We start from the raw sequence: 25,869 nt of genomic DNA, 5'->3' as shown, positions 1-25,869 counted from the left end.
CCGCAGACAAGTGCAGCAGCTGCTTCCGGGCTCACACACCACTGATGGGCACAGAAACAATAACCGGCTCTGTTTTCCGACCCGGGCGAGTCTGGCCCTCGTGAGGTAAGCAGAGGCCTTCGGTTCCCAGAGATTGACGGCACGGGACCAGCCTCAGCCCCTCCTGCTGTTCGGAATTCCCCCCCAGACAAGGGATTAAAGGTGTGTCACAGCTGCTCTCGGCACCTTCCTCTAAAAAAGTGCAGCGTGTATTGAAGGGTGAGAGCGGGAGAGGGAGTTCTGTTCCAGTTTGTTTCATTCCCTCCCCAAACCCCGAAGTCACGAGGTTACCTTGAATTTACTAGGCCAAATCAGTCACTAGTGTCACTATTTTTAAGAAGAGGTGATTAGGGCAGATCTTAGGCGCGCATCAAGGTCGCTGGCCGCGCTAGCCCCAGTGTCATGTTCACATCACAGCACTGTGTGTTTTCTCCCTATGATAGTCCGTACAACTGTCTACTAAGTACCTAAATAACATTTTTGAAAAGTGTCTGTTACAGATATCCTGGAAAAGAGTCTAAAGAAATGAACAATAGAAATAAGACCATCAGCCCAGATTTCTGCTCTGAATTCCAAAACATTCATGTTTTTTCTGGTGCCTCAGGACAGTGATTATTTTACCTTTAGATCTACCCTTGTCTACCCTTGTCCTCTTTATCCATAATAGAGATGGGGTGAATCTTCTACTAGTCTCTTTCAGGTGCCAAAGACTAGTGAAAGAGCTAGTGGCAGAAACTCCTGCGTCACGTCTGCAGAAATCCATGCAGAACAGAATTCTTTCAAATTCTAAATCTGACAAAGTTGAAGCAAATTTGTTTGTCACTCCCTACTATCTGAGGCTCACTGGTAACACAGTGTGAGGTGGTGTTTGCTTTCCCAAAGTAAAAGAAAAACAATCCATGATAAAGCGTTAGTTGGAAAAAAAAATGAGGTTTCAGAAATTCTGTTCTCAGTGATGCTGGCGGCGGGCCAGCTTGGGCCAGGTGCTGCTCTATCAGCTAGAAAAGGAAGAAGTTTCCTAACGTCCCTTCCAGGTCTAAACCTCATGATAGCATTGGAAAGAGTCCTTGATCTAGATCAGACAGCCTAAGATCTAGAGCCAGCTTTGCTGCTTATTTGTCCAAAGTGACACAAGAGTTACTATTACTATGGGCAAACATTTCCTCATGTGCAAAATGTGGGAACTTATAATCTTAGTTTATAAATTTCTCCCAAGTGAAAAAGGCAGAACTGACAACTGGTAGAATCAGACTTTTAAAATTTCTAAGGTAAATCTGCTTGCCCAGATATAGATGGGCCCAGGTTAGCATCTCCTTCAGCTATGAATATAAAAGTGTATGTTTTAAAGCTGGGAAAGTAAAAGTGACATCTCTTAATACAAAGGGAGAAAAAGCAAAAGGGAAAAGCAAAGCATATTGTAAAGAAAATTAATTTATCCTTCATGTAAAAGCTGATATCCATATGAAATTTAAGAAAACAGAAAAAAAAAAAAAAAAAAAAAAGCCAGCCAATTTGAATGTACAAAGTATCAGGAATATTGTTTCTATAGAAGAACCAGAAAGGGGGGGTGGGGGTGGGGGGGGAAGTCCCAGAACTTTTCTTCAGAAGTTAGAAATTTTGAAAAGATGAAATCATCTACCCTTAAATGAAAACATGTTATGGGCCAGAACTCTTGTACTTGAAACAAGGAATCTTACAAAGTGGAATTGATAAGACAATGGTTCTCTAGTTTAGCATGGGGATTAATAGTACTCTAGTTCAGTACATGTACTTAGTACTTAATATAGTTCTACAAGATTCACACCTACAATGATGTAATTATAATAGAGCATATAAAGCTGGGATGAACTCAGCCACAGTGGGACTGAGAGACAGATTCATTCCATAGTCCACCTTTGTAGTGGCTGGAGGTTGAAGCACAAGCCCTCGGATTCTGAGAGATTCATTCCATCTTCATCAGCCTCAGATGGCCTGTCCTCCTGCTCTCCTCACTGAGACCAAGACTGGTCTAAAAGGCTTTCCAGAAAGCTGACCAGGCCCCGGGCAAGGAAACTAGACTGTGAAGGAGACAATAAAGAATTTGGACTTATCCCTGGCTATTCTCATGGTTATTACTGAACTGAAACGAAGGCTGGTGGAGAGACCTCCAGAAAACCAACCAGAACATTACAAAAACAGATATCTGACAAACCAGTAAAATGATTAATCCTTTATTGTTGTCAAAATCCTGAGGAAACAGAGACACTCAGTTCTCAGCTGTAATTTACCCTATTAGGGATAAGATCTGGAAAAATATTAAGAAGCTAGTTTTTCGCTAGTTGTTTGGAGACTGTACATGTAGGTATGATGTAGGTATGACTGGATTACAGCCAAATACTGTTCTCCTTCAGAATGGTCATGAATGATACACAAAGCCATAACTGCTCAGGGTGTTCCTATGTGGTTACTGGTGAGGGGAATACAGAGAGATCAGAAAGTTATCTTCCATGTTAGCCCTAAAGATATCAACCTTAAAAGATTTTTCCTTTTCTACCTGGAAAGGTACACCTCTTAAGGCATAAAATTAAACTATCAAAAAATAATTTGGAAATACATTAGAAAAAGACACCATATAAAATGAAGTTTCCCATGGTCATAAAGCATAAGACTTCTATTAAGGGGACAAACAGAGTTAGATGGCTTTATGGTTTTACAGCAGCAGGAGAAACAGAATCAGAGTATCTTCTTGTTAAGATGATAGGGAAAGATGATTCCAGCTTTGGGATCCCAAAGCAAAAGGGTCTAAAGGAGATCATTCCTTAGTCCTCAGTGCAGGAGAGATGGGAAAAGCATAAAACAAAACAGATATAAAAATCAAACTTATTAAAAAGTGCTAAAAAGATGTCAATAATTTTACTAATGGGGATCAGAAAAGAGGAAATAGTAGTAGAAAGAACATAATTTCTAAGAGTCTGCTTTTCAGCTCTGCCCCTCCTATGACTTTTAGGTGATTGAACCTAAGTCTCAGTTTCTTCCATTTGTATAGTAGGGATTCCTGCCACTTGCCTTCTCCACAAGTAATAAGAAAACCAATAAGTACTATAAATATATGGTATTAGTAATATCCTAATATTATGTTAAAATGCACTATAAAGTACAACTGCGTGAGGGCAGACACACTTTGTTGTTTTAGTCTATGTTTTCAGACTTTCAATCTCTAGCCAGGGCCAAGATCAAAGTCCTTTCTAAGATCACAAAAGCTATCAGCTAATTAAGATTGAATAGTTAACTTTGAGATCACAGAATTTTAGAATTTAAAGGCATCTTAGAGGTTTTTTATTAGGAAAATTGGAAAGCATAAGTCCAAGGTCACACAGTGAGCTTGGAGTAGAAGCTGACAAGTAACATCTCATGTAGGTAATTGTTCCTGCCCTTGAATGCACTGCTCTGTAAGAAAGGTACAGAAGTTCCAATAGACTTGTGATGGAAAGAGTAATTTACATCCAGAGGACTATGGAGACTGAATGGATCAAAACATAGTTTTTCATCTTTTTTTGGTGGTGGTGGTGTTTGCTTGCTTTTTCTCCTCTCTTTTGTTCTTTTTTCCCTTTTGATATGATTTCTCTTGCACAGCATAACTAATATGGCAATATGTTTAGAAAAATTGCACATGTTTAACCTATAGTGGATTGCCTGCTTAAAGGGGGAGGGGAGGAAAAAAAACTGGAACACAAGTATTTGCAAAAGCAAATGTTGAAAACTATCTTAGCATGTATTTGAGAAGGGAGAGAAAGAGGGAGGAAAGGAATGAGGAAGGGAGGAAGGGAGGGAGGGAGGGAAGGAGGAGGAAGAGAGGGGAGGGAGGAAGAGAAGGAGAGAGGAAGGGAGTAAGGGAGGGAGGGAGGGAGAGAGAGAAGGAAATAGAGGGAGGGAAGGAGAGGAAGGGAGGGAGGGAAGAAGAGAAATATAATAGGAAAGCTAGCTTCTCCCACAGTTAGGTAACACAGATTATGTATTTAGTTTTGAGTCTTTGCTGAACATTTATTGATTATTTCATTATTTAAAGATCATACTAGGGAAAATTCCAAAACTTAAATTAGTTCCCCCTTTGGAGAAAAAAGGGCCAAATTTTTTTGATTGGAAAAATCTAACAAATACTACATTTCAAATGTAGGTGCCAAATGTTCACTTAAGAACTTAACCATTTCCAATAATAACTGTTTAACATAAAAGAAAATTACTGGCTATCAATCAAATACACAGAACTATCCTCACTTTGGAGAAAGAGTAAAGTCTTGGCAGCAGTTGAGAACTACTCTTTCATCATTACTTTCCAAGGTTTTCCTACATTCTGTTCTCTGTAATAGGTTTGAATGTAAACAAAAATTGTATTAACATCACTGAGAAAAGTAGAGAGAAAATATAACGAAGGGCCCACAACTGCTTAAAAATGGCTTGACAGCCAAATGCATAAGATTGGACATGGAAAAAATTCCAGACTTTCACAAGCAACATTTTCCAGCATGAAATTAGATTATCTTTGCATAACTACAAGTGTTATTAATGCTAATAAAATTATCTACCCTTCTCAAAATACACCCCTAGTACTTGACAATCTTGACTGCCTAGTAAATGAAATAGTTTTTCCCTTCAGAAATAAACTATGATTAATTTTTTTTTTTTTGTATTATGCAACCTGATAGAAAGAATGAGGTCACATACCTAGGTTCTGAATGAGTTAACATTTAAAGATTTAAAAAGCATGAGCATAGATTTGAGGAGTCAGACTTGTGCTCTGAACTTCTGTGATTCTGAATCTATTTCTCTGAAATTTTTCTGCGCTCAAAAATAATTGTTTTCATGTTTGTGGCAGCCCTTTTCGTAGTGGCAAGAAAGTGGAAACTGAGTGGATGCTTATCAATTGGAGAATGGCTGAATAAGTTAGGGGATATGAATGCTATGGAATATTATTGTTCTGTAAGAAATGACCAACAGGATGAGTTCAGAAAGGCCTGAAGAGACTTACATGAACTGATGCTGAGTGAAATGAGCAGGACCAGGAACCATACACAGCAACAAGAGAACGGATGATCAATTCTGATGGGTATGGCACTTTTCAACAATTAGATGATTGAGGCCAGTTTCAATGATTTCATGATGAAAAAAGCCATCTATAGCCAGAGAGAGGACTGCAGGAACTAGTATGGATCACAACATAGCATTCTCTTTTTTTGTTGTTGTTTGTTTGCCTTTTTCTTTTTCTTTTTCTTTTCTTATTCACTTTCCTTTTTGATCTGAGTTTCTTGTGCAGCAAGATAATTGTACAAATGTTTACATATATTAGATTTAACATATATTTTAACATGTATAACATACATTGGATTACTTGCTATCTAGGGGAGGGAGTGGCGGGAAGGAAGGGAAATTTGGAAGACAAGGCTATGTTAGGATCAATATTGAAAAATTATCCATGCATATGTTTTATAAATAAAAAGCTCTAATTAAAAAATAAAAATGTTTTCAGACAAACCAAATAGCCATGCCTTCACTTATATCCTCAGATAAACTGTCAAGTGTAAAGATAGAAACAAATACATACACACACACACACACACACACACACATCTGCAGACACATTTTAATAGTCTGCCTGATTTCTCTTTTCCCAGATTACAAAACTGAAAATTACAATTATAAAATTGAAAGTTACAGCTTTTATGTTTATTTTTAAAATTTTTTTTAATTTAGGGTTAGATTAAAGCTTTTTATTTTATTTTCAAAACATATGCATGGATAATTTTCAACATTCACCCAAATTGCTCCAAATATTTCCCTCCCTTCCCTCACCCCTTTCTCTAGATAGCAAGTATTACAATATATGTTAAACACATGCAATTCTTCTATACATAGTTCCACAAATATCATGTTGCACAAGAAAAATCAGATCAAAAAGAAAAAAATAAGCAAGCAAACAACAACAAAAAGAGTGAAAATACTATGCTGTGATCCACACTTAGTTCCCACAGTCCTCTCTCTGGATGAGGATGGCTCTCTTCATTCCAGAACCATAGGAACTGGCCTGAATCACTTCATTATTGAAGAGCCTCATCCATCAGAACTGATCATCGTATAATCTTGTTGGTTCTCCTGGTTCTGCTCATTTCACTCAGTATCAGTTCATGTCAGTCTCTCCAGGCCTTTAATTAACTCGCACCGTCTTCAAGGTGAAAGGGACCTAGCCCAAACAGCACCTTTTCTAAGTCACAGCTAGTGTGGCCAAGCTTGATTCTGTTTCTTTTCTAAAGGATAAGCTCTAGGGGCAGCTAGGGGGTGCAGTAGACAGAGCACCAGCCCTGAAGTCAGGAGGACCTGAGTTCAAATCTGGTCTCAGACACTTAACACTTCCTGGGCAAGTCACTTAACCCCAAGTGTCTCAAGGGGGAAAAAAAAGGATAAGTTCTGGAAATGCACAAGCTGCTGAGACACCAGAGCCAAAATGACCAGGGTTTCCTGCCCACACTCTACTAAGGAGTCCTTATAAAACCATTCATTCAGTAAATATCTACCTCCCATAGAGACACCAAAGAATCCTACTGAAGAGCCTGTCGAACCATGTTACCCTGCACCCTCTCAAACTCCAGAAGCTTTCTATTTCCAACGGGATCAAACAGAGATTTTTTTCTTTAAACCTGTTAAGACTCTCCATAGTCCCACAGATTCCTACCTTCCCAGGCGTCTCTGCCACATTTCCAACAATGCAGCATCACTGACCTTCTGGCTGCTCCTCACACGTGCCCTTCCATCTCCTGCCTTCAGGTCTTTGTAGTAGCTGTTCCCATGCCCGGGATGCCCTCCCTCCTTGGGAAGGCCTCTTGGAATTTCTGGTTTCCTTTAGGAAGCTCAAATATTTTTTGCAAAAGATATTTCCCAAAATCTCCAGAAGACTAATGCCTTCTCCTCTAAGATCACCTTTCATCTATTCTCTCTGTAAGCAGAGAGAAAGGTAGACAGATGGATCTTATCTGTACCTCTTTATGTTTAGATGTAAGCTCTTTTTTTGAAGGTAGATGTTTTAAGGCAAAAACACAATGCCTGATACTTAATAACAAATACTTAACAAATGCTTATTGATCTAATGAAGTACTGTATTCCAGCTTATGTCAGACATATACAAGGAAAGGAGGGAGCTAATGTTTAGGTAAGAGAGACCCTACCCTCATGAACCTCACAGTCTAGGTCAGGGACAAGACACCAAATCACAACTCTAATAAACTGAGGGGGTAGCATCTGACACTTTAAGGTTTGCACATCTTCAGTGTAAGCTTTCCATATATTATAGCATTTTTATGTTCATAAGTGTGAGGAAGGTGACTCACACATGAGTAAAGTGAGGCTGAATTTAAACCAGCTGCCCACAGAGCTACTGAGAGTCTCGTAAGGATCCGAAATCAGGGCTCCCCGATCCTAAGCAGGGTTCTACTTACTGCACACTCTGCCTTCTCTTGTCCTCCATAAGCACGAGGAGCCTGTAACAAGCATTTATGAAGTGACTACTATGCACTATGTACACAGCACAGAGTCAGGACTTGGAAATGTAATGAGAAACCAAAGGACTTGAGAGTCAAGGACAGCATAAAGTTGAACTGGTCGTCTACAAGGTTAAAAAGTTATGGGAGAAAAATAAAGCCAGAGCAAGACTGATGGCCTGGGGAAAGGGGAGGAATAAAGTGACTGAAAGCCCCATGAGAATGAAAAATAACTTTAGGAGACATAAAAGATCACAGAGAAAGCCAAAGGCGGTCAGGAGGTTCTACATGGAGGAATAGATCATGGAGAATAAAAGTCCCTGGGATGAGATCATGGGGAGATAAGGAGGTTGATAAATTGGAAATTTGGGTATCAGACCCTAAATTATGAATTTAATCCCAATTATATCAGAATTTCTACAGAAAAATAAACTCCAGTGATTTCCTATTGTCTCTAGGATCAAATATAAATTCTTTTGTTTGGCTTTCAGAACAATTCATAACTTGTCCCCACTTCATGTTTCCAGTCCATTCAAACCTTCCGTCCCTCCCACCTCAAGGTCCTCTTGGACAATGGTCTCTTGGCTATTCCTCAAACAAGACCTTCTACCTTCTGACTGAGGCAAGTCAACAAGCCCCGCACAGCAGATCTGAATTAAAAATCTGTTGTTATCTAAACTCATTTCCTCCCTCCCTTCTTCATTTTTCTAGCCATCTTTGAGGCTCAGGCTTCCCAGGCTACAACGCTCCGTGCTTTCCAGGACCACTTCCAGACTTTCCCTCTACATTCATCACTAGCAACAAGTTCTCTTCCTTTGAGGTAGAAGTAATCCAATTTTTCTTAAACTCCCTGATCCAGATCCTCACAACTGTAGCCATGGTCATCTAGTCACACAGGGCACTCTCCTTGAGTGCTCAGGAAGTTAGATGTCTGGCTCATCAGCCTCTCCCCCACAAGTCCTACCTTAACAAAAGTTTTCACCATCCCAACTATCCTAATACTCAGTTACTTAATCTCTTGTACTTCAGACCCAGAGTCCCCATACCCTTCATCTTGCCCTCACCCACAAGCGTCCCACTTCGATGTTGTAAAGGACGCAAGTCCTTGATCTGAGCTTAACCTTCTATCGTACTCTTTCTTTCCTTTTGCTCAAGAGGCCCTAACCTGCTCTCCCAGCTCACCATGAGCTCCAATCCCTCCACTTTCCAGGCCATCGCCTCAGCATTGGCTCCATTCTGCTCTCTCCCGTAAATCACCCCAAACTGATACTACCCCTGCACTCAAAGCCTTTGCCCCTTTGTCCTAAAATACTTGGATTATTTTCATCACTCTCCTCCTTCTCTCCCATTTATGCGTTGCTGAAGAGAGAGAAAAACCATGAAACCCTGCTGATTTGGAACACTACAAATCACATAAGCTGAGTTGAGCCTTCTCTCCAAGAAGGCAATCCTTTAATACTTACCAAATCAATCTGCTGGAGGAGCAGAAATGCAAACTCATCTCAATGGCAATTTCAAACCTTTTTGACAAACCTCAAGCCTCCTATTATACTTCCCTCCTTCCCCCCTTAGCTTAGGACCTTCACTCACATTTCATTTAAAAATGCTTAAAAAGTTGAAGCCATTTGCCAAGAGCTTCCTCTTCTCTTGTTCCAACACACTCTCACTACTGGTGACCTACTCCCAAGGACTTAATTATCATCTCTCTGCAGATGACTCCCAGATCTACACAATCCTTATCTCCCTTCTGAGCTCCACTTACCAACTGCCATTGGGACACCTCAAATTCATTATGTCCATAAGAGAGCTCATCTCTCTTCCCCTCCCTGCAATTTTTGTCCTCTTCCCAACTTCCCTATTATTCTTGAGGGCACCAGCATCCTTCTAGTTACCCAGGCTCAAAAATTTAGGGTCATCTTTACATATCCTCACTCCACATATCCAAATTATTGTTAAATGTTCCCTACTCAATAAAGGTCCCTATTCAGTAGGAGCTCCCAGATTAAATATAAAATCTTTTATCTGACATCAAAAGCACTTTACAATCTGGTATCTTCCCACCTTACCAGTCTTCCTCTGCTTTAACCTGCCATGCCATGATCCAGCTAAGAAAGTCTGCTTGCTGTTCCATAGAAGTGACCTTCCATCTTTGGATGCCATCCCATCTCCCAGCTCACCATAAGCTCCAATCTCTCCACTTTCCAGGCCATCGCCTCAGCATTGGCTCCACTCTGCTCTCTCCCCTGGCTCTCTTATGTAAATCACCCCAAACTGATACTACCCCTGCACTCAAAGCCTTTGCCCCTTTGTCCTAAAATACTTTGGATTATTTTCATCACTCTCCTCCTTCTCTCCCATTTATCCTAAACTGATATATCTTAAATGGCTGAAATGCTAACTCTTCACTCCTGATTCTGAACTTTAAAACTCAGGAACAGGCCTTTCCTAGTATTCCCTTATTACTGCTTTGTTATCTATAGGATCATTTTCCATTTCCATTTCCTTAAAATATGTCTACATATTTTAAGTTACAGTTATTTACATACACACTATCTTCCTTATCAAAATGTGAGATTCTTAAAGACAGTGATAGTGTTTTTCTTTGTATTATCAGAATTAAACATAGTGGCTAGAACAAATTTAGCACTTAATGCTTGCTGACTAATTATGAGAATCAAGTGATAATTTTTTAAAGTATTTTATGCTTGGAAGTGTTATGCAATTGTAAATTATTATATTTTTCTTTTTGTTAAAGTTATTATATTATAAATCTGTATTATCATTATTGGTCTTGTTCTTATAGTGCTCGATAATGTTCATATTAAAAGAACCTGAAGACAAATGACTTTATAACTCTCAGAACATAGAGATTAATTGATGCTTGTCCCATTCCCACATAATGCTGATCTTCTCTGCTAACTCTCTACAATTTGAAAACTCATCCCACATAATTCAGAGATTATAAACAGTTGGCATGTAAGCAAAAACAAGTTTCTTAAATTTTTGTAGATCAGTGTTATGTTCAAGCAGTTGGGGCAATGGTTTCTGATTATGATGATTTTCCATTTCTAATACAGTTTACTTAATGAATTCTCAAAGTCAGAACAATGTTTTTTTTAATTGCAATATGGGACTTTATCAAGGATAGTGAGATAAATTGGCACATAACCTTAGCTGTCTGATCACTGTCTTTCTTAATACCCAATAAATGCTACATTTTTGCAACCTACAATGTGTTGCATAATTTCTGTAACCTTATTGCACAACCTGAATTATCATTTCATTCTCATCTTTTTCAGTGGCATTCTGCTAAGATTATTGTTATTATCTCTTCATTCTTCTTGTTCTTTCTGATACCAAATTAATCCCCATCTTGGGGCTGCAAAGATTATCTGGTCTAACTCCTTCATTGGACAGATGATGAAACTATGATCCTCTCCAACTTTAACATTCTGTGAATTGATGAGCTAATAAAACAAATACTACCAAGGTCACATATGAAATTGGTAGCTGTTAATGTCTCTACTAAGACTTTCTGTTTTCCATCAAAGGAGCCCACCTTTTCATTAGCGTGTCAACTGCACTAGACAAACTCTGCTTTTGAGGAGCAATAAGTACTTACTCCATCTCCTGGCAAATATGGAGAAGAAGGCACACAATTAACTAGCACAGTAATCTGTGGGAGTCCCCTCCCCACCCTGAACACCAAACTCAGTGAGTCACGCTCACCACGGGCAGATCAACAACTACGTTTTGTTCAGAAAGAGTCACTGACATCTCAGGTCAGAATAGATTCTGGTCAACACTCATGACAACATGCAGAAACATTTCCTCAGGGAATCTTCCCATGGGACTCTGTCTAAACGATATTCTCACAGAACTATCTTTTAACAGAGCTGCTGATTAATTAAGAAGAAATTTCAAAGGACTATTTAGAGAATGGCGAGTCTAAAAGAGATGGCAACAATCAAAGTGCTACAGGGAGAGAGAAGAGAAAGAAGAGAGGGAAAGAAGAAAAAAAAGAAAGGGAAAGAAGGAAGGAAAAAAAGAGGAAAGAAATAAAGATTTATTAAGCTTCTACTATGTACCAGGCACTGTACTAATTAAGCGCTTTGAAAATATTGCCTCCTTTGATCTTCACAACAACCCTGGGAGTTAGGGGCTGTTATGATCCCCACTTTGCAGTTAAGCAAATTAAGGTAGCCAAGGATCAAATGACTTGCCCATGGTCACATAGTTAAACTCACTGCACTGATTTCCAAGTTATTTTCTAAATGAATGTCTTAAAAAAGAGCCCTAACTGGTTTGTCTTGAAGTGTTTTCTGACTATGGGTAGAGAAGGCATTTCCTCGCTACGGGTGCTGTTTAAGGCTGAAAACAGAAGAAGTCCAGAATAAATGGATGACACCGTACCCTGATCTAAGGTATCCCTAGGCAGGATCTAAGGTATCCCCGCATGCCCCACTTAAACATCCCTGCTGGCGAATCCTCCCTAGTTCGTTGGGGGCAGCATCCCCTGCGCCCTCAGCCCTCATCACTGCCCGGGTTCTCCCTTCCCATTAAGCTCCCGCAGAGCTGCGCCATTGGTGCCCAAGCTCTTGGGACCCTCCCTCCCTCCCTCGCCTCGGCCTGTGCTCGCACTCCATGTCTCCAGCCTCACTTCTGCCCCAAAGTGATCGGGACACAGCCCAGCTCAGCACCCTCCCTCCCATCAAGGCAAGAGGCACATTCTCTGCAGGCTCCTTCTCTGGCTCCCCCACCTAACAGCTTCTTAAATGGTGGCCATGGCCCCACATGGGGCCTCACAGACTGCAGGGGGGACACACACTTATGACTGATCACTAGTAAATGTTTGCTTCGTGTACTGTTTTATAAACCTACATCTGTATACCAGGTGACATAGAAACCCTTTGGGTAAAGGAGGCGCCATGTAGAGAAGGGCGAACAAGTCCCGTCCTGGGGTGCCTGCTTTGCCTAGAACCTGCCTTTTCCCCTTTCACAAGCCCCTCATTAAGCTTTCTCATGTTTCTTTTTCCCAGCAGTCACAGAGGGATGTAATGCACAACATGTTGGGCTGGACTCGGAGGCCCGGACCCCAGGGCCAGCTCAGCCCCCGACCACTTGTGTCGTGACCCAGAGGAGACACTTAAGCTGACTCAGTTTCCTCATCTTAAAGCAGAGGGGATGCCCCAGAGGAGCCTATGTTCCTGAGGATGATGGGCCTGTTCGTGCTTATTTTCCTAGAGCCTTGCACAGGGCCTTACTTATGGGAATCATCTGGGAGATGGTTCGAGAATGGAACAAAACATTAAAGCCAAGGAGAAGAACCGGAGTCTTTCTGCCAGAACTGTTGGCACAGAGGGGCTCTGTAGGCAGCAATATGCCCGCTGTGAAATATTCCCACACTCCGGCTCTTAAAGAGAGACAAGCAGAGACAAGTTGCTCTACACTCCCCAAATATCTGGGCTGGTAACAACCAGAGAGATTCCGAGACCTTAGCCCCCGGACAATCACACCTGTCAGCCAGCGAGGGTTCTCACGGTTCCATGTCAGTCCTTATTTAAGCCCGGCACAAAGCAGCATTCCATACCTATAAGAGACCCTGAGAAAACAACAAGACTCTCTTCACACAGCAATCTGGAAATCCTGGCAAAGCACCAGGACGAAGGATAAAAGTGAGGATTTTTCAGTACAAAGAACTCAGCAGGTCTTCTTTCCTGGACAAAGCTGCTTCTAAGGAAAAATTTAACTTAAGGCACCAGAACGCTGAAGGAAGTCACAAGAGATACCGAAGTCACTCTGTCATCTCTCACCTGAAGCCAGAGGTCGGATCCACTCTTTACTATTGAGATCAAGTCTCCAGAGGTCATTGAAGGCAGCATTGCAGCTGCTCTGGGTGCAGCCTCCAAAGACATACATTGACTGATTAGCATCATAGTAGCACGCACCTAGAAAGAGAGAAGGGAAAACAAAGATAAGAAAATGCTGCTTCTCTCTAAAGCCCCACAAGCAGCTGGCTCTGGATGTGCTTCAAGAAAAAAAAAAAAAAAAAAAAAAGACTCTCCACTTTATCTTTAGCTAGGGTCCAAATCTATACACGAATTGTCTGGGGAAGTGGAACAAAAATCAGAAAGCACCCCCAACTCAGGAACTCTTGGTTATGTTGTCCAAGATACATGAATTTTAATAATTCCCCACTATTGAAAACTCAAGAGCTTCCCAAACACATCAGATATGTGCAGCAATCCTGCATAGCGATTCCTGAAACATATAACCAGCTAAATAGAGACAGCATCAAAGCATAATTTTAGAGACATGAGTATTAACTAGTAATGCTGAGGGCTACAATATTTTAATTTTTCAGACTACATTACATAGGATCAATGGTTTCAAAAAATAGCACTTTTCTCCTCCCTTAATAGTATTTTTTTCAATTACATGTAAAAATAATTTTCAACATTCACTTTTTATTAGATTTTGAATTTCAAACATTCTCCCTGTCCCTTCCCTCTTCCCTTCCCCCTCCCCAAGACAGCAAGCACTCTGATATAGATTATAAATGTACAATCATATTGATGAAGTCCTGAGTTGCTAATAGAGAGAAAGCCAGAAGTAATAATTACTCCCTGAGGCAAGCAGGGAAGGACAATGATGGGAATCAGTTTAACCTTATAGTCTCACTCTCCATGGCGGTCATAGGTAATCCCACTTTGCTGTGTCCGGTCAGAAATCCAAATTATGTCAAACCCCTGAGGTGGAATTTCCCCTATCAATGTGTCCATGGCCCACGCCATCTTTGCTGAACCCCTTTGGGGTAAGTCCACCACAGCATTCTGTCTCACAGTGTCTTTCCTCTCACCCCTCCCCCATGCCTCATGGTGTATTTCTCCTTCTTAGAGCTAAGTTTTAGGGAACTAAACTCTTCTGTGGATTCAGGATGCCAGTTAAGGGCAGACTCCCAACTCATGAGTTATTCCTTTTCTCCTGGCAAATTGTGAGTTCCAATGGGGAATTTGTATTTTCCTTGTTAATTGTTAAAACCCCTTTTCTTGCTAACTATATGCTCTCCCAACTCTTTCATATTTACCATTCCTGGTATCTACTGAATCTCTTCATTTTATCTATAACCTTTTCTCCTAAATCCATCTACTTTTTGCCAAAGAGTCCAGCCACTGTAAATTCTTCATGTAACTGAATCCCAACATTTGGTGCCCATATCAATCTCACCATTCGATGCTAAACTCCAAACACATCATTTGGAGCTAGGAACATCAATTTTAAGCATATTTTCACATTAATCATGTTGTGAAAAAAAGAATCAGAACAAAAAGGACCTCCTTCCTTTGTGATCTCTTGACTTCTCTGGGCTGCAGATCTTGACTTCTCAGATGGCTTCTGAGATCCTTTCCATTCTAATTCTATTAGCATAGATGAAGATGACAGCACCATCTTTTTTTAAAATCTCCCTTTGAAAAATATATACACTTAAATTATCAAGGAAACAAACAAAACTTTTATCAGCCCTGCAAAGTTGCCCTACATTTGGGCCAGTCAAAAGAGCTTGGAAACCATAGGACAGTAACTAATCGTTACAGAGCAGGTGGTAGAAGAGTCAGTTTGGAAAGCTCTCAGTCTGGCCTGCTTACCAGGACTCACCAGAAAACTGGCGGAGCCCTAAGACCCCAGTGTGAGTGTCAGTGTCTGGATGTACCATATAATGAACTATGACTGCCATGTGTAATGGACACTGAGAAGTATGAGGGGATCCCATGAACTGATGCAGAGTGAAACCAACAGAGTCCAGAAAGGAAGTCCATACAGGAAGACCACGATAATGTAAATGGAAAGAACCAATCACGTACACACAGCCAAAAAATCAAAAAGGAATGATACAAGAGAATACATGGCAGAAGATGATCCCAATCCATACTGTCATGGAGTGTACAAAGTGTTACACACTGAACATGATTTAGTATTTTTCCCCTTTTTTCTCTTTAAAAAAATTATCATTTATTATAAGAACAGCTCTCTGGAAGGGAAGATGAAGAAGGATTACTAGGGACAACTATGATGAAATAAAAAACCAAATGACATCAACAGAAACTTAAAAAAAAAAAATCCAACCTACTACTTTCCTTAGAGTTGCAAACACCTCATAAATATTAATGTACTACAGAAATGAGAACTCTTATTTTTATTACCACTGAAAAGTAAAGTCTTTATGACAGATGTTAAATCCCATCTACAACTATAAAGTACACATAATAAAAAAAGAGGCAATAGCTCAGGGAAAGATTACATTCCTGGTAAGCAAAAGGAAAAAAGAATGGCCCTAGTCATTTAATAAGTATGGGAATAAAGCTTCACAGCTGCTTTCTCAATAGAAGTCTCATTTATTCATTATCTTTTGGAATGTATACGTCAGGGCTATCTATATTCAAACTTTTTGGATCTCAAGAAGAGTATAGGACATAAACCTCGTCCTTCCTTGTTCCCTCACACATATCACCAGGGAAATAAAAGCTGTGGGATGTAACTAAGTCAAAACAGTCATGGGGTAAATAAAAGGAAGGGGGAAGGGAAGTAACCAGGAGACTCAATGTTTTCAATGACCAGAAAGAAATCCTCCTTTGGACAGAATCTGTTTAGCAAGTCACTGTTTCTAAGACTTATTTGGAACTCTAGCACCATTTATTCAACTTTAGAAAAAGAAAAAGCATTGTATTGATTTTTACTTACCAAATGCCCTCTGCTATAATTCTTTACTTACATGAATGACCCTTTCTAACTCAACCCATCCACTAAGTCCCCTCAGTAATTCTTGCACTAGTTAGGCAAGCCAGCACACTAAGATGAATGAGAGGCAATAAAACAGTATGTTTAGTCACATACACAATAACCTTGCTCAGTAGGGGAAGTAGTTAAAACCTTTATCATTTAAGAAGCCTTCCATTGTTTGGCCTGTAGCTTGTCAGATAGATCAATTATAATGTCAGGGCAATTAGGGCTGATTGCTCTTCAACGAACCATGAAGAAGGAACCTTGGATTTGTAGGTATGAAACATTATCTGGTCATTCACAAATCTATTTCTCTGTTTCCTTCACATCAGCTCCAGACTTGATCTATCACCTGAACATTAGATCCCCATTTCTAATTGCCTATAGGACATTTCAATCTAGATGTCTCACAGATACCCCAAACCTTCCCTCCTTTTTACTTATTTCTCCCTATCGCACCATAATTAACTCAGTTTTCCAACCTAGAAACCTGGGGGTCAATGCCCTTCCTTTTCTTATCTGGATTGTTGTTGCTGTTTGGTTCTTTTTCTTTCTGACCCTATTTGGGGTTTTCTTGGCAAAGATACTGGAGTGGTTACTAATTCCTTCTCTAGCTTATTTGAAACATAAGGAAACTGAGGCAAACAGGTTACGTGACTTACCTAGGGTCACATAGCTACTAAGTGCCTGAGGAGGGATGTAGACCAATGAAGGTGAGCCTTCCCAATTCCAAACCCAATGCTCTATCCACTGCACCACCTTACTTTAATTAAGCACCTACTATGTGCCAAGCACAGTGCTAAGCTACTCGATACAAAAAGAAATGTGAAAAAAACTTCTTCAAGAAGTTTATTTTCCAATTTATATTCTAATGAAGGAGATAATCACATATAGCAGAGTGATGGTCAGGGCTGGAAATTACAAGGATGCACTCCTGAAGGAGTAGAATGATGTTCTTTTCTGGGAGCAATGGCATTTTGCTATAGTTGACTTTATTTTGGTTCCAGAAGTAGAAAGGGGGAGGGGGAGGAGGGAGGTAAAGGTGGTGGGAGAGTAAAGTGAAGAATGGCCTGATACAATGGACTACACTGAGGCTCACCAACCAGGACCTCAGGAAAACCTGTGCAGGAATGCCAGAACCGAAAAGGTTAACTCCTTAAAACACAGATTCTGGTCCAGGCAGGAAGACTAAGGAAGAGAGAAAGGTAGGAGGAGCTCCCTAACACCTTGGGCATTTTTCAGTTCTGTTCTACCACTAATGCCACTTGTACATACAACCTTTACCGTATGTGCAAACTGCTAAAACCAGCTCTTTCCTCCCTTTACTCGTTCTTCTCCAATAAGGATCATCTGCTCCCCTGCACAGCCCTAACTCATCCAGCTGCTGACTGTGTACAGTAATATCTGTCATTCCTTCCACTCAAAATTCGTCCCTGCTGAAAAAAGTTCATGCACCCGTGCCCCGCATTCTCTGATCTGGTGGTGTTCCCTACACTTCTAGCCTTATTGCATGCACCAACCAAACTGGGCCCTGACTACACCGTGCACTCTCCGGGGGGCCTCCATCCCTCTCTTCAGAGTAGCAGTTCTGACCTTTTCTACTTCAGAGAGGCCTCTGGGCAATCTGGCGAAATCTATAAACCTCTTCCCAGAATCTTATTTTTAAATACATGGAATAAAATAGGATTAATATATACTATATATTCTATATTTATATAATATATATTCTATATTTATATATATATGTATATGGAATAAAATAGGATTACTTTAATATATACTATATATTCTATATTTATATATTTATATAATATATATTCTATATTTATACGTTTATTATGTCTAATACTTACATATACTTTTTATATATTGGCAGTGAGGTGGCCTAGTGAACAGTGCAGGACCTGGACTTAGGAAGACCCAAGTTCAAATTCTGCCTCAAACTATCTGTGCAACTGGACAAATCACTTAACCTTTTGTTAGCCTCAGTTTTCTCATCTGTAAAATGGCAACTGTCTCCCAGGATCAAACAAGATATTTATAAAAGTGTTTAATCAATGACACACAGCAAGTACGATATAGATATCGTTATCTGCACCATCACCATGTGCATTGCAGCCTCCCCTTCCCAAACAGACTAAGCTTCACAAAGGTGGGGCCAGGCCCTGGTTACCTGAGCCCTTGGTCCAATGCAATCTGTATACATTAAATCTTTAATAAATGTTTACTGGATGGAACCCATCAAGAAGAACTGTAAAAAAATTAAAATCCCAGGAGTTCCTTTACTCATGCTCCAACGGGTCCATTTAAAAGGATGCTTAGAACATTTCACTCTCTACTACCAGGACTGGGATCCTAGTGGCTTAAATCTAGATCTTTATAAAGCTAACTAAACCTGACGATAAGAAAAGATCATTTTTAACTCAGGCCAATTAGTTCCTTGCACACTGGGCGCCCATTTTCCCATGATAATTCTAAAGGAATTTGAATGTAGCGCTCCCAAATGGTTTGGCAGTCTTTTCACAGCCTATGAAAGTTTCATCAGGACCTCCACTATCACACATTTTGTATAAACTCCTAAGTTCTCAAATATAAAAACTGTTCATCTTTCGCCTCCTTTCCCACCTTAAAGATCAACTCTTGGCTTGATACTTCCTTCAAACAGCAAAAAAGTATAGAGCCTTTATTTTTCCAAGAGGTGGCAAACATTCCTTCTCCTCTATTTGGATTGAAAACTCAGCCACCCGGCCAGGTCCCATGACGTCCATGTCATGTATTTTTAATCTTATACGAAAATAAAGCAACCAGCATTTTCCTGACTCTTTTTGAGCAAACAAAGGTTTCTGGAAAAGGAAGGCACAGTCCAATGAATGTGAGAACTAATGGGATTGAAATAGCAAGTTTCACATACTTTATTCAATGACCAGGAGCCACCCATCAACAAAATTAAAAGAGGAAAATAGTCTTGAAAGACCTATGTTTAGCCCTCAAATATAATAGAACGAGAATCTGGTAACCATCAATAATAAGCTTAACTTTTTATAGGAAATAAGTAAATATTAATAGTTTAATACTTCTTTAAAAAAAACAAAAACACCTTAACATCCTACTCACAGGGGAAAAAAGCACTGCAAAATTTAACTGGATCTAACAATCTCAGTGCTAAAATCATCATGTACTGACTTATTAAAAAAAAAAAAATGAAGTGCAAAAGTTCAAAGTCACTCACCCTTTCATATTCTATTCCAAGGCCAAACCTCTGGCACATGTTATAAAGAATTCCCACTTAAGAACACAATATGGTTGTCTAATTTAGCATGGTACAATGGAAAGAATGATGGCTTTGTAGACAAGGGTCTAGGTTCAAGTACTGCCTGAGGGACAATGGGCAAGTCATTTAACTTCCTTAACCCTCATTTCTCATTTATAAACTGAAAAGGTTGGACAAGATAACCCTTTGAAGTCCCATCTAGTGCAAAATCAATGTAACCTACAAAGGTTATGTACATTTTATTAAGGAACAATTACCAAGGATAAACCAGAAAGGCAAAGAGAAAGTTTGATCCATTCAATGTACCTTTTTTCCGTTACAATAAGCAAGCACATATCTAGCTTCTAACAGATGCTTTTCAGAGTTGCCCTGGTTTCCTCAAGTATCACGATAACTGCAAAGGGAAATCTTCAACAATTCTCCTTCAAAGATGTATCCAAAGATTCTGTCATTACTCATACTGCAAAGCCTTTTCTGGAGTTATTTCATACATATCTAATGTTTTTATAATTAACTAAATTTAACTCTCCTCTACTACAAAATCTCCATCTTCTATTCTAGTATTCTCTATGGTACTTAATGAATATTCACTGAACGAATAAACAAATTACATACACTGGTTTCTGATATTTGAGATGCTAAATAAACCCTTTTTGTTTGCCACACGTCGACACAGAAATGTCCTCAGGCATTTGTCCTCCACTCCAAGATTATGAAGCCCTCATGAGTCTTGCACTCAGGCATACATGTCAACTCATATTCATTAGAAATTTGGAAAGACAGAGGGAAAAGGCAAGGTTAATTATCTAGTGCAGCCCTGTTGGCTACTGCAAGACTCCAATGCTTGAATGAATGAACAAATATGTAAAAACTGAACCCTCTGATTTCTTTCAAAAAGAGAGAAGCTGTCAAATTAACAGGTCTCTGAGCCAAGTTCTGCTTGGCTGCTTTATTCAAAGACATCATGATTAGCTGTGGGCTCACAAAAAAAGAAAAAAAAGAAAAAAAAAGACAATTACAAGGCCCAGCTTTCTGAAATGACAGAAGGGACCCTCTAAGTTAAAGAACCAGAAAGCTTCTTTTCTGAACAATGACCTAAAACTGCTGGTGGATGTAGTTACTAATCACCCATTCTGACCACTCATTGCAACTAGAAGTGGAAAACAAGCTAAGTGGAAGATAATTTATCACCTCTCTACTCAGCCAGCATCAGAAAAGAGAACAGGATCATGTGTCACAGAACAACAAAACAAATGCCACACAAGATGAAACCAAGAATGCAGAAAATTCTGAATCCTATGACAAGAAACATTTATAGTCAACAATATTAATAAAGAGATCAACCAAAAGCAGATAAAGAGTAATCAGTTTCCCCTAAACACTGATAGTTTTTCCTAACATGCCATATAGTTTTTATTCCTGAGTTTATTAAAGCGTTCTTATAAATATGTTTTCAGTACCATGTTGAAGAGCAAGTCTGTGCGACAGAAAGAACACAGAATTAGGAACCAGGGTAGCTGTGACACCCTGAGCTGGGCTTGCTTTCCCCTTCTATTAAATTAGGAAGTTGAACTAAACCACTTCTAAAGGTTCTTTCATTCATAATATTCCATAATTCCTTACATTTCATAAATTTATTTCCTGATATGGAAATTAGAATTTTCTCTTATTTGTCCTAACCCTATCCTTTTGAAGCTTCAAGGGCAGACTTTCAATTCTAGCATTCTAGAACTTTGAGAGAAAAAAAAAGTCCATGTTCACTACAATCAAATCTTCAGAGTTTGACCTGCTTTTCACAAATCTTCCACTTAAGTTCATTTCCTTCCCGAGGTTAAAGTGCTATTTGTTTTATTCCTTTCTCTTAAAGAATCATTAATCATTGTAGCTATTTTCCTAAAAAGTAAGGGTTTTTAATCTGCGGTCCATGGATTTGGCTTTTAAAAAATATTTTGGAAACTGTATTATCAACAGAATTGGTGTCCTTTGTAGTATTTTATTTTATGAATTTAAAAACACAATTCTGTGAGAGTTCCTAGGCTTCACCAGACTGCCAAAGGGATCAGCAATACAATAAAAAAATAAGGTTGCAAATCCCTAACCTAAAGTCTCTAGACCTTCTCCAGCTACACATTTGTAGAGCCCTAACTTGCATAAAGCAATGGAGAATTTATATAGTACAATAAGATTTGCAAAGTGTTCTACAAATATTTTCTCATTTTATTCTCACAATACTGGGAAGCAAGTGCTATTGTGTCCATATTACAGAGAAGCAAACTGAGACTAAGAGGTTAAGTGACTTGGTCATGGTCCCACTGTTCGGAAATAGTTGAAGCAGGACTGAAATTCATTCATGTCTTCTTGTCTCCAGGTTCAACACTCCATCCACTGCAATGTCTCTTTGTTAAAATTCTGTTACCAAGAACCTTTGCTGAAGATACTCAACAATTTCCTGGTTTGATTGGAGCAATATAGCACATTTAAACAATATCTAATCCAACCCAATCACTTTCACAGATAACAAAACTGAGACCTAGAGAATGGGAATGGATACGACACAGGTCACATAGCCTGTATCTAAATTTCTTTCCTAGTTTATAACATCAAAATGAACAGTTTTGAAGGCATAATTATTTCCCCCAACATACATATGACATTTATAATCTGTTGCTCAAGAAGCTACAAATTGATCTAATTGTTCTAGAAAACAATCTAGAAATACACAAGAAAAATACAAGGAAATCAATGACAAGAAAAAATTCTTAATGTACAAAAATGTTCACATCACATTATTTGTGATAATAAAAACAAATGAGAAATGGCTGAACAAATTATAGTACATGAATATAATGGAATTTTGTTAGGATATAAGGAATGAAAACCATGTGGAATTCAGAAAGAACAATTTTTATAAAGTGATACTGAGCAGGCAAAGCAGGATCAGAAAAATAAACTATAAAATGATTGCTATAAGGTGAATAAAATCAACATGAAGAAGCAACAAATGTTGGCTGCACCTCTATGCCAGCATTAGGGCAAATGACTAAAGTTAAAGAACATGTTCCTCTTGTGTTATCAAAAACCAAATTTTCCTCGGAGAATGTATTTTGTAAATGTTGGAGTTTGGGGGAGGGAGAGGAAGTTGCTTGGTAGAATCTATTACATCCAAATAAAATGTACCAGCTGCTATTTTTTTAAAAATATATTTGACTTAGCTAAGTCACTTCCCCTCCTCTCAGGGCCTCAGTTTCTTAAATTTATATGGAAGGGAAGTTGGTCTAGAATCTCTGTTCTAAAATGGTTTCATTTTCCAACATTCATTTATAATCAAGGTCATGGACTTGGTCTTGGCCGGCCTACAACACAGGTTCCAGACATCTCCTTGCCATTTTTCTCCATTAGCTTAGCATTTTATTTCAGTGGTGCCATTTACAAGCCAGACTATTTCATTGTACATTCCATCTTTCAAGTCATATATAAAAATTTTAAATGGTACTGGGTCCAGCAGGAATATTTGTTTGATTCCCAAGTTAATCTTTCTCCATCTAAAGAAGTACCTGTCTCTGATTATTTCTCAGTTGACTGATTATGCTCTGAGTTTTACTGCTGGTTTTATCTACAGGAAAAGTCCCTGATATGCAATCTTATCAAAGGCATTCTGAAGAATCTAAACACCACTGGTTTCCTCTTTAGACACATAATTATTTACCATCTCCTATAACTCAAGAAGATTAATACAGCATTTATTTTACAAAAAGCTGTCACCTTGCCCTCAATAAGTTATACTTATTGATTGCTTACCAATGATTCTCATTTATAAGCTTTATAATTTTTATATTATATATTATCTTTGTTTATATGATATATATATTATATTTTATATAAAATTTATAATTTTTTAAATTAAGGTTCTAGTAGCTCCCCCATTATGAAAATGAGATTCACTAACGTGAAGCTCCTAGGATGCTCCTTGAAGGCCTTCTCTTAGAAGAGAAGCGCACTTACTACCAGTCCGTCTGGCACAGTGCTCATTTGTACAAGTGCCATAATTCTCCCAATTTTCCCTTTTAGGTCTTTTTAGTTCCACTAAAATCCTATTCTTATGCCTCCTAGTAGTATGGAGGTTAACTGGGCTCTCAAAATTTGTGCCAGTGAAATCCAAGTCCTGGCAGATCTTATCAAGGTGGAGAGTTTTAAGTATTGGACATCACCTACAGCTGAGGGATCATCTTAGCTAAATGAGAAGAGGTTGATCACCAGAAGCTAGCCTCTTACTTCACTCACTCCAGCTACAATGACCTGTGAAGAGTTTACAAAGCTGTAGAGAGATTGTGAAGTGCACTGATGGAAAACTGTACCCACAATAATGAAATGATAACTCCCTGGTTAAATATAAGTTCTTTCAAAATTCTTTGATGGAAGTCAATCTGTTCTGGTGCTTTATTTACATCTAATTAATTTATCATGTCTAAAACATGCTGTATGCTCACCATTGTTTCTCCACTCTAATGGATTTACCTCAAAGGACAATTTGGAAATGTGACCCTTCAGCAGCAGCGGCAGCAGTAACAACAAAAATAAGACTAGTTAGTATTTACATAGTTTTTTAAGCTTTATAAAAACTTTCTATTATTCTATTTGATCCTCGTAACAGAGAGATAGGTGCTAGTATGATCCTCATTTTACAGATGAACAAAATGAGGCAGGAAGTGGTGAAGTAACTGACCCAGGTCACACAGCTAGGTAATGTCTAAGGCCAGATTGGAAATCATGTGTTCCTGACTTCAAGTTCAACAGTCCATTCACTAAGCTACTAGTTGACCAAAGAATGAGGGAAAACACTGATTTTGTCTCTGACTTTTTCATTACCTAGGAAATATCTTGCACAAGTTATCTCTGGTTCTCTAATTGGATTGCCATCTTTGTTTCCCCTAAGAACATTTTATTTGCTGGTTTGGGAGAACCCTTGAAAAGCATTCTTCCTATCTGCTTTCTGCCGACATCATTTCAGGTTCAGCTCTGACCAGCAGCCCTAGAGGCTAAAAAGAAAAATGGCACCATAAATCAGGTCACCTGGGGCAAAATTAAATGTGATGAATAACGACATGTGGGGTATTTCACCCCTGCCAGCCTCACCTTTCTCCCCTGTAAATTAGATCAATAATACTTGTAGTATCTTTTTCACAGAGTCATTGCAAGGAAAGCACTTTGTAAACCCTGGGGAAAATGTGTGGTCATTTACATCCTGCTCACTCAGTATTTCTCTTAACAATCTCCTTTCCTGGGAAACTTTCCAAATTATTCCAAAATATTCATTTCTATTTTTTCCTAACTTTTGTCATCTTATCATTAAAAAAAACAAAAACTGAAAGTGTACTGTAAATTATGGAAAATATCAAGGTATACTTTCAAGATTTCATCATTAATAACTACATATTATAAAATCACTCCCTTTTCAAGATGTTTTGCAACAGCTTAACATATCTCTTTTCCCCTCTCCCACAACAAAACTGAATTCCCATTATGATAGCTAGTTCAGAGGTACAGTACACCCACTTTATCAGTAAACAGAGTGCTGGCCTTGAAATCAAGACATCCGGAGTCAAATCCTGTTTCATATGCAATGTGTGTGACAGTGGACAAGATTGGATTCAAAGGCCTCTAAGGTCTATTCCATCTCTGAATCCTATTCTCAATCAAGTTCATTCTATTTCCCTTCTAACCAATATACACCACAGTCAGAAGCACTGACAGACTAGACCATCACTAGAAGAGTGCATCCAAGTATCTAAGGGTACTGGCAGTCAAGTCATGTGGCAGCAGCAGAAGGAACTACAGCTATTGAGGCTGAAGAAGAGAAAAGTGACAGGAAACATGCCAGTTGTCTTGATGCACCTGAAGGACTGCCATGTGAAAGAGAGAATCTATTTGTCTCAGAGGTCAGAACTCAGAACAACAGGAAAGCTGCTGAGAGGCAAATTTTAGCCTGATAGAAAAGGAAATCGTCCCAATTATCCAAATGCAAAACAGACTATTGGAGGTGGTGAATACCACATTACTGGATATTTTCCAGCAAAAACTGAATGCTCACCACTAATCCAGAATGTTGCAAAGGTTGTTCCTGCTCAAATATAAATTGAAGTAAATGACCTCTGAAGTCCTTCCCAGTTCTGGGATTATTTAAGGACCACAGACTGTTTGTTTACTGCTCTCTCTACCCAATCCTTCTGCCCCACTTAATATTTAACAGGCCTCTCTAAGGATCAGCAAACTTCTGTC

General features: G+C 39.0%; 1 protein-coding gene across 2 annotated transcripts in view; it reads right to left on the bottom strand.

Annotated features, from left to right (window-relative positions):
* The window catches only part of FBXO42 (F-box protein 42), a 112,089-nt gene that overhangs the window by 29,839 nt on the left and 56,381 nt on the right, over positions 1–25,869 (bottom strand). For both annotated transcript variants that reach the window (XM_031962776.1, XM_031962777.1), the window contains exon 4: positions 13,358–13,492. In XM_031962776.1, the coding sequence (XP_031818636.1) occupies positions 13,358–13,492 (135 nt within the window). The remainder of the gene's footprint in view (positions 1–13,357; positions 13,493–25,869) is intronic.

The sequence above is a fragment of the Sarcophilus harrisii genome, chromosome 3 (assembly GCF_902635505.1).
Source record: "Sarcophilus harrisii chromosome 3, mSarHar1.11, whole genome shotgun sequence".
Lineage (NCBI taxonomy): Eukaryota > Metazoa > Chordata > Mammalia > Dasyuromorphia > Dasyuridae > Sarcophilus > Sarcophilus harrisii.
Note: the sequence above shows the minus strand (reverse complement) of the source record. Positions and strands in the feature narration are given on the sequence as shown.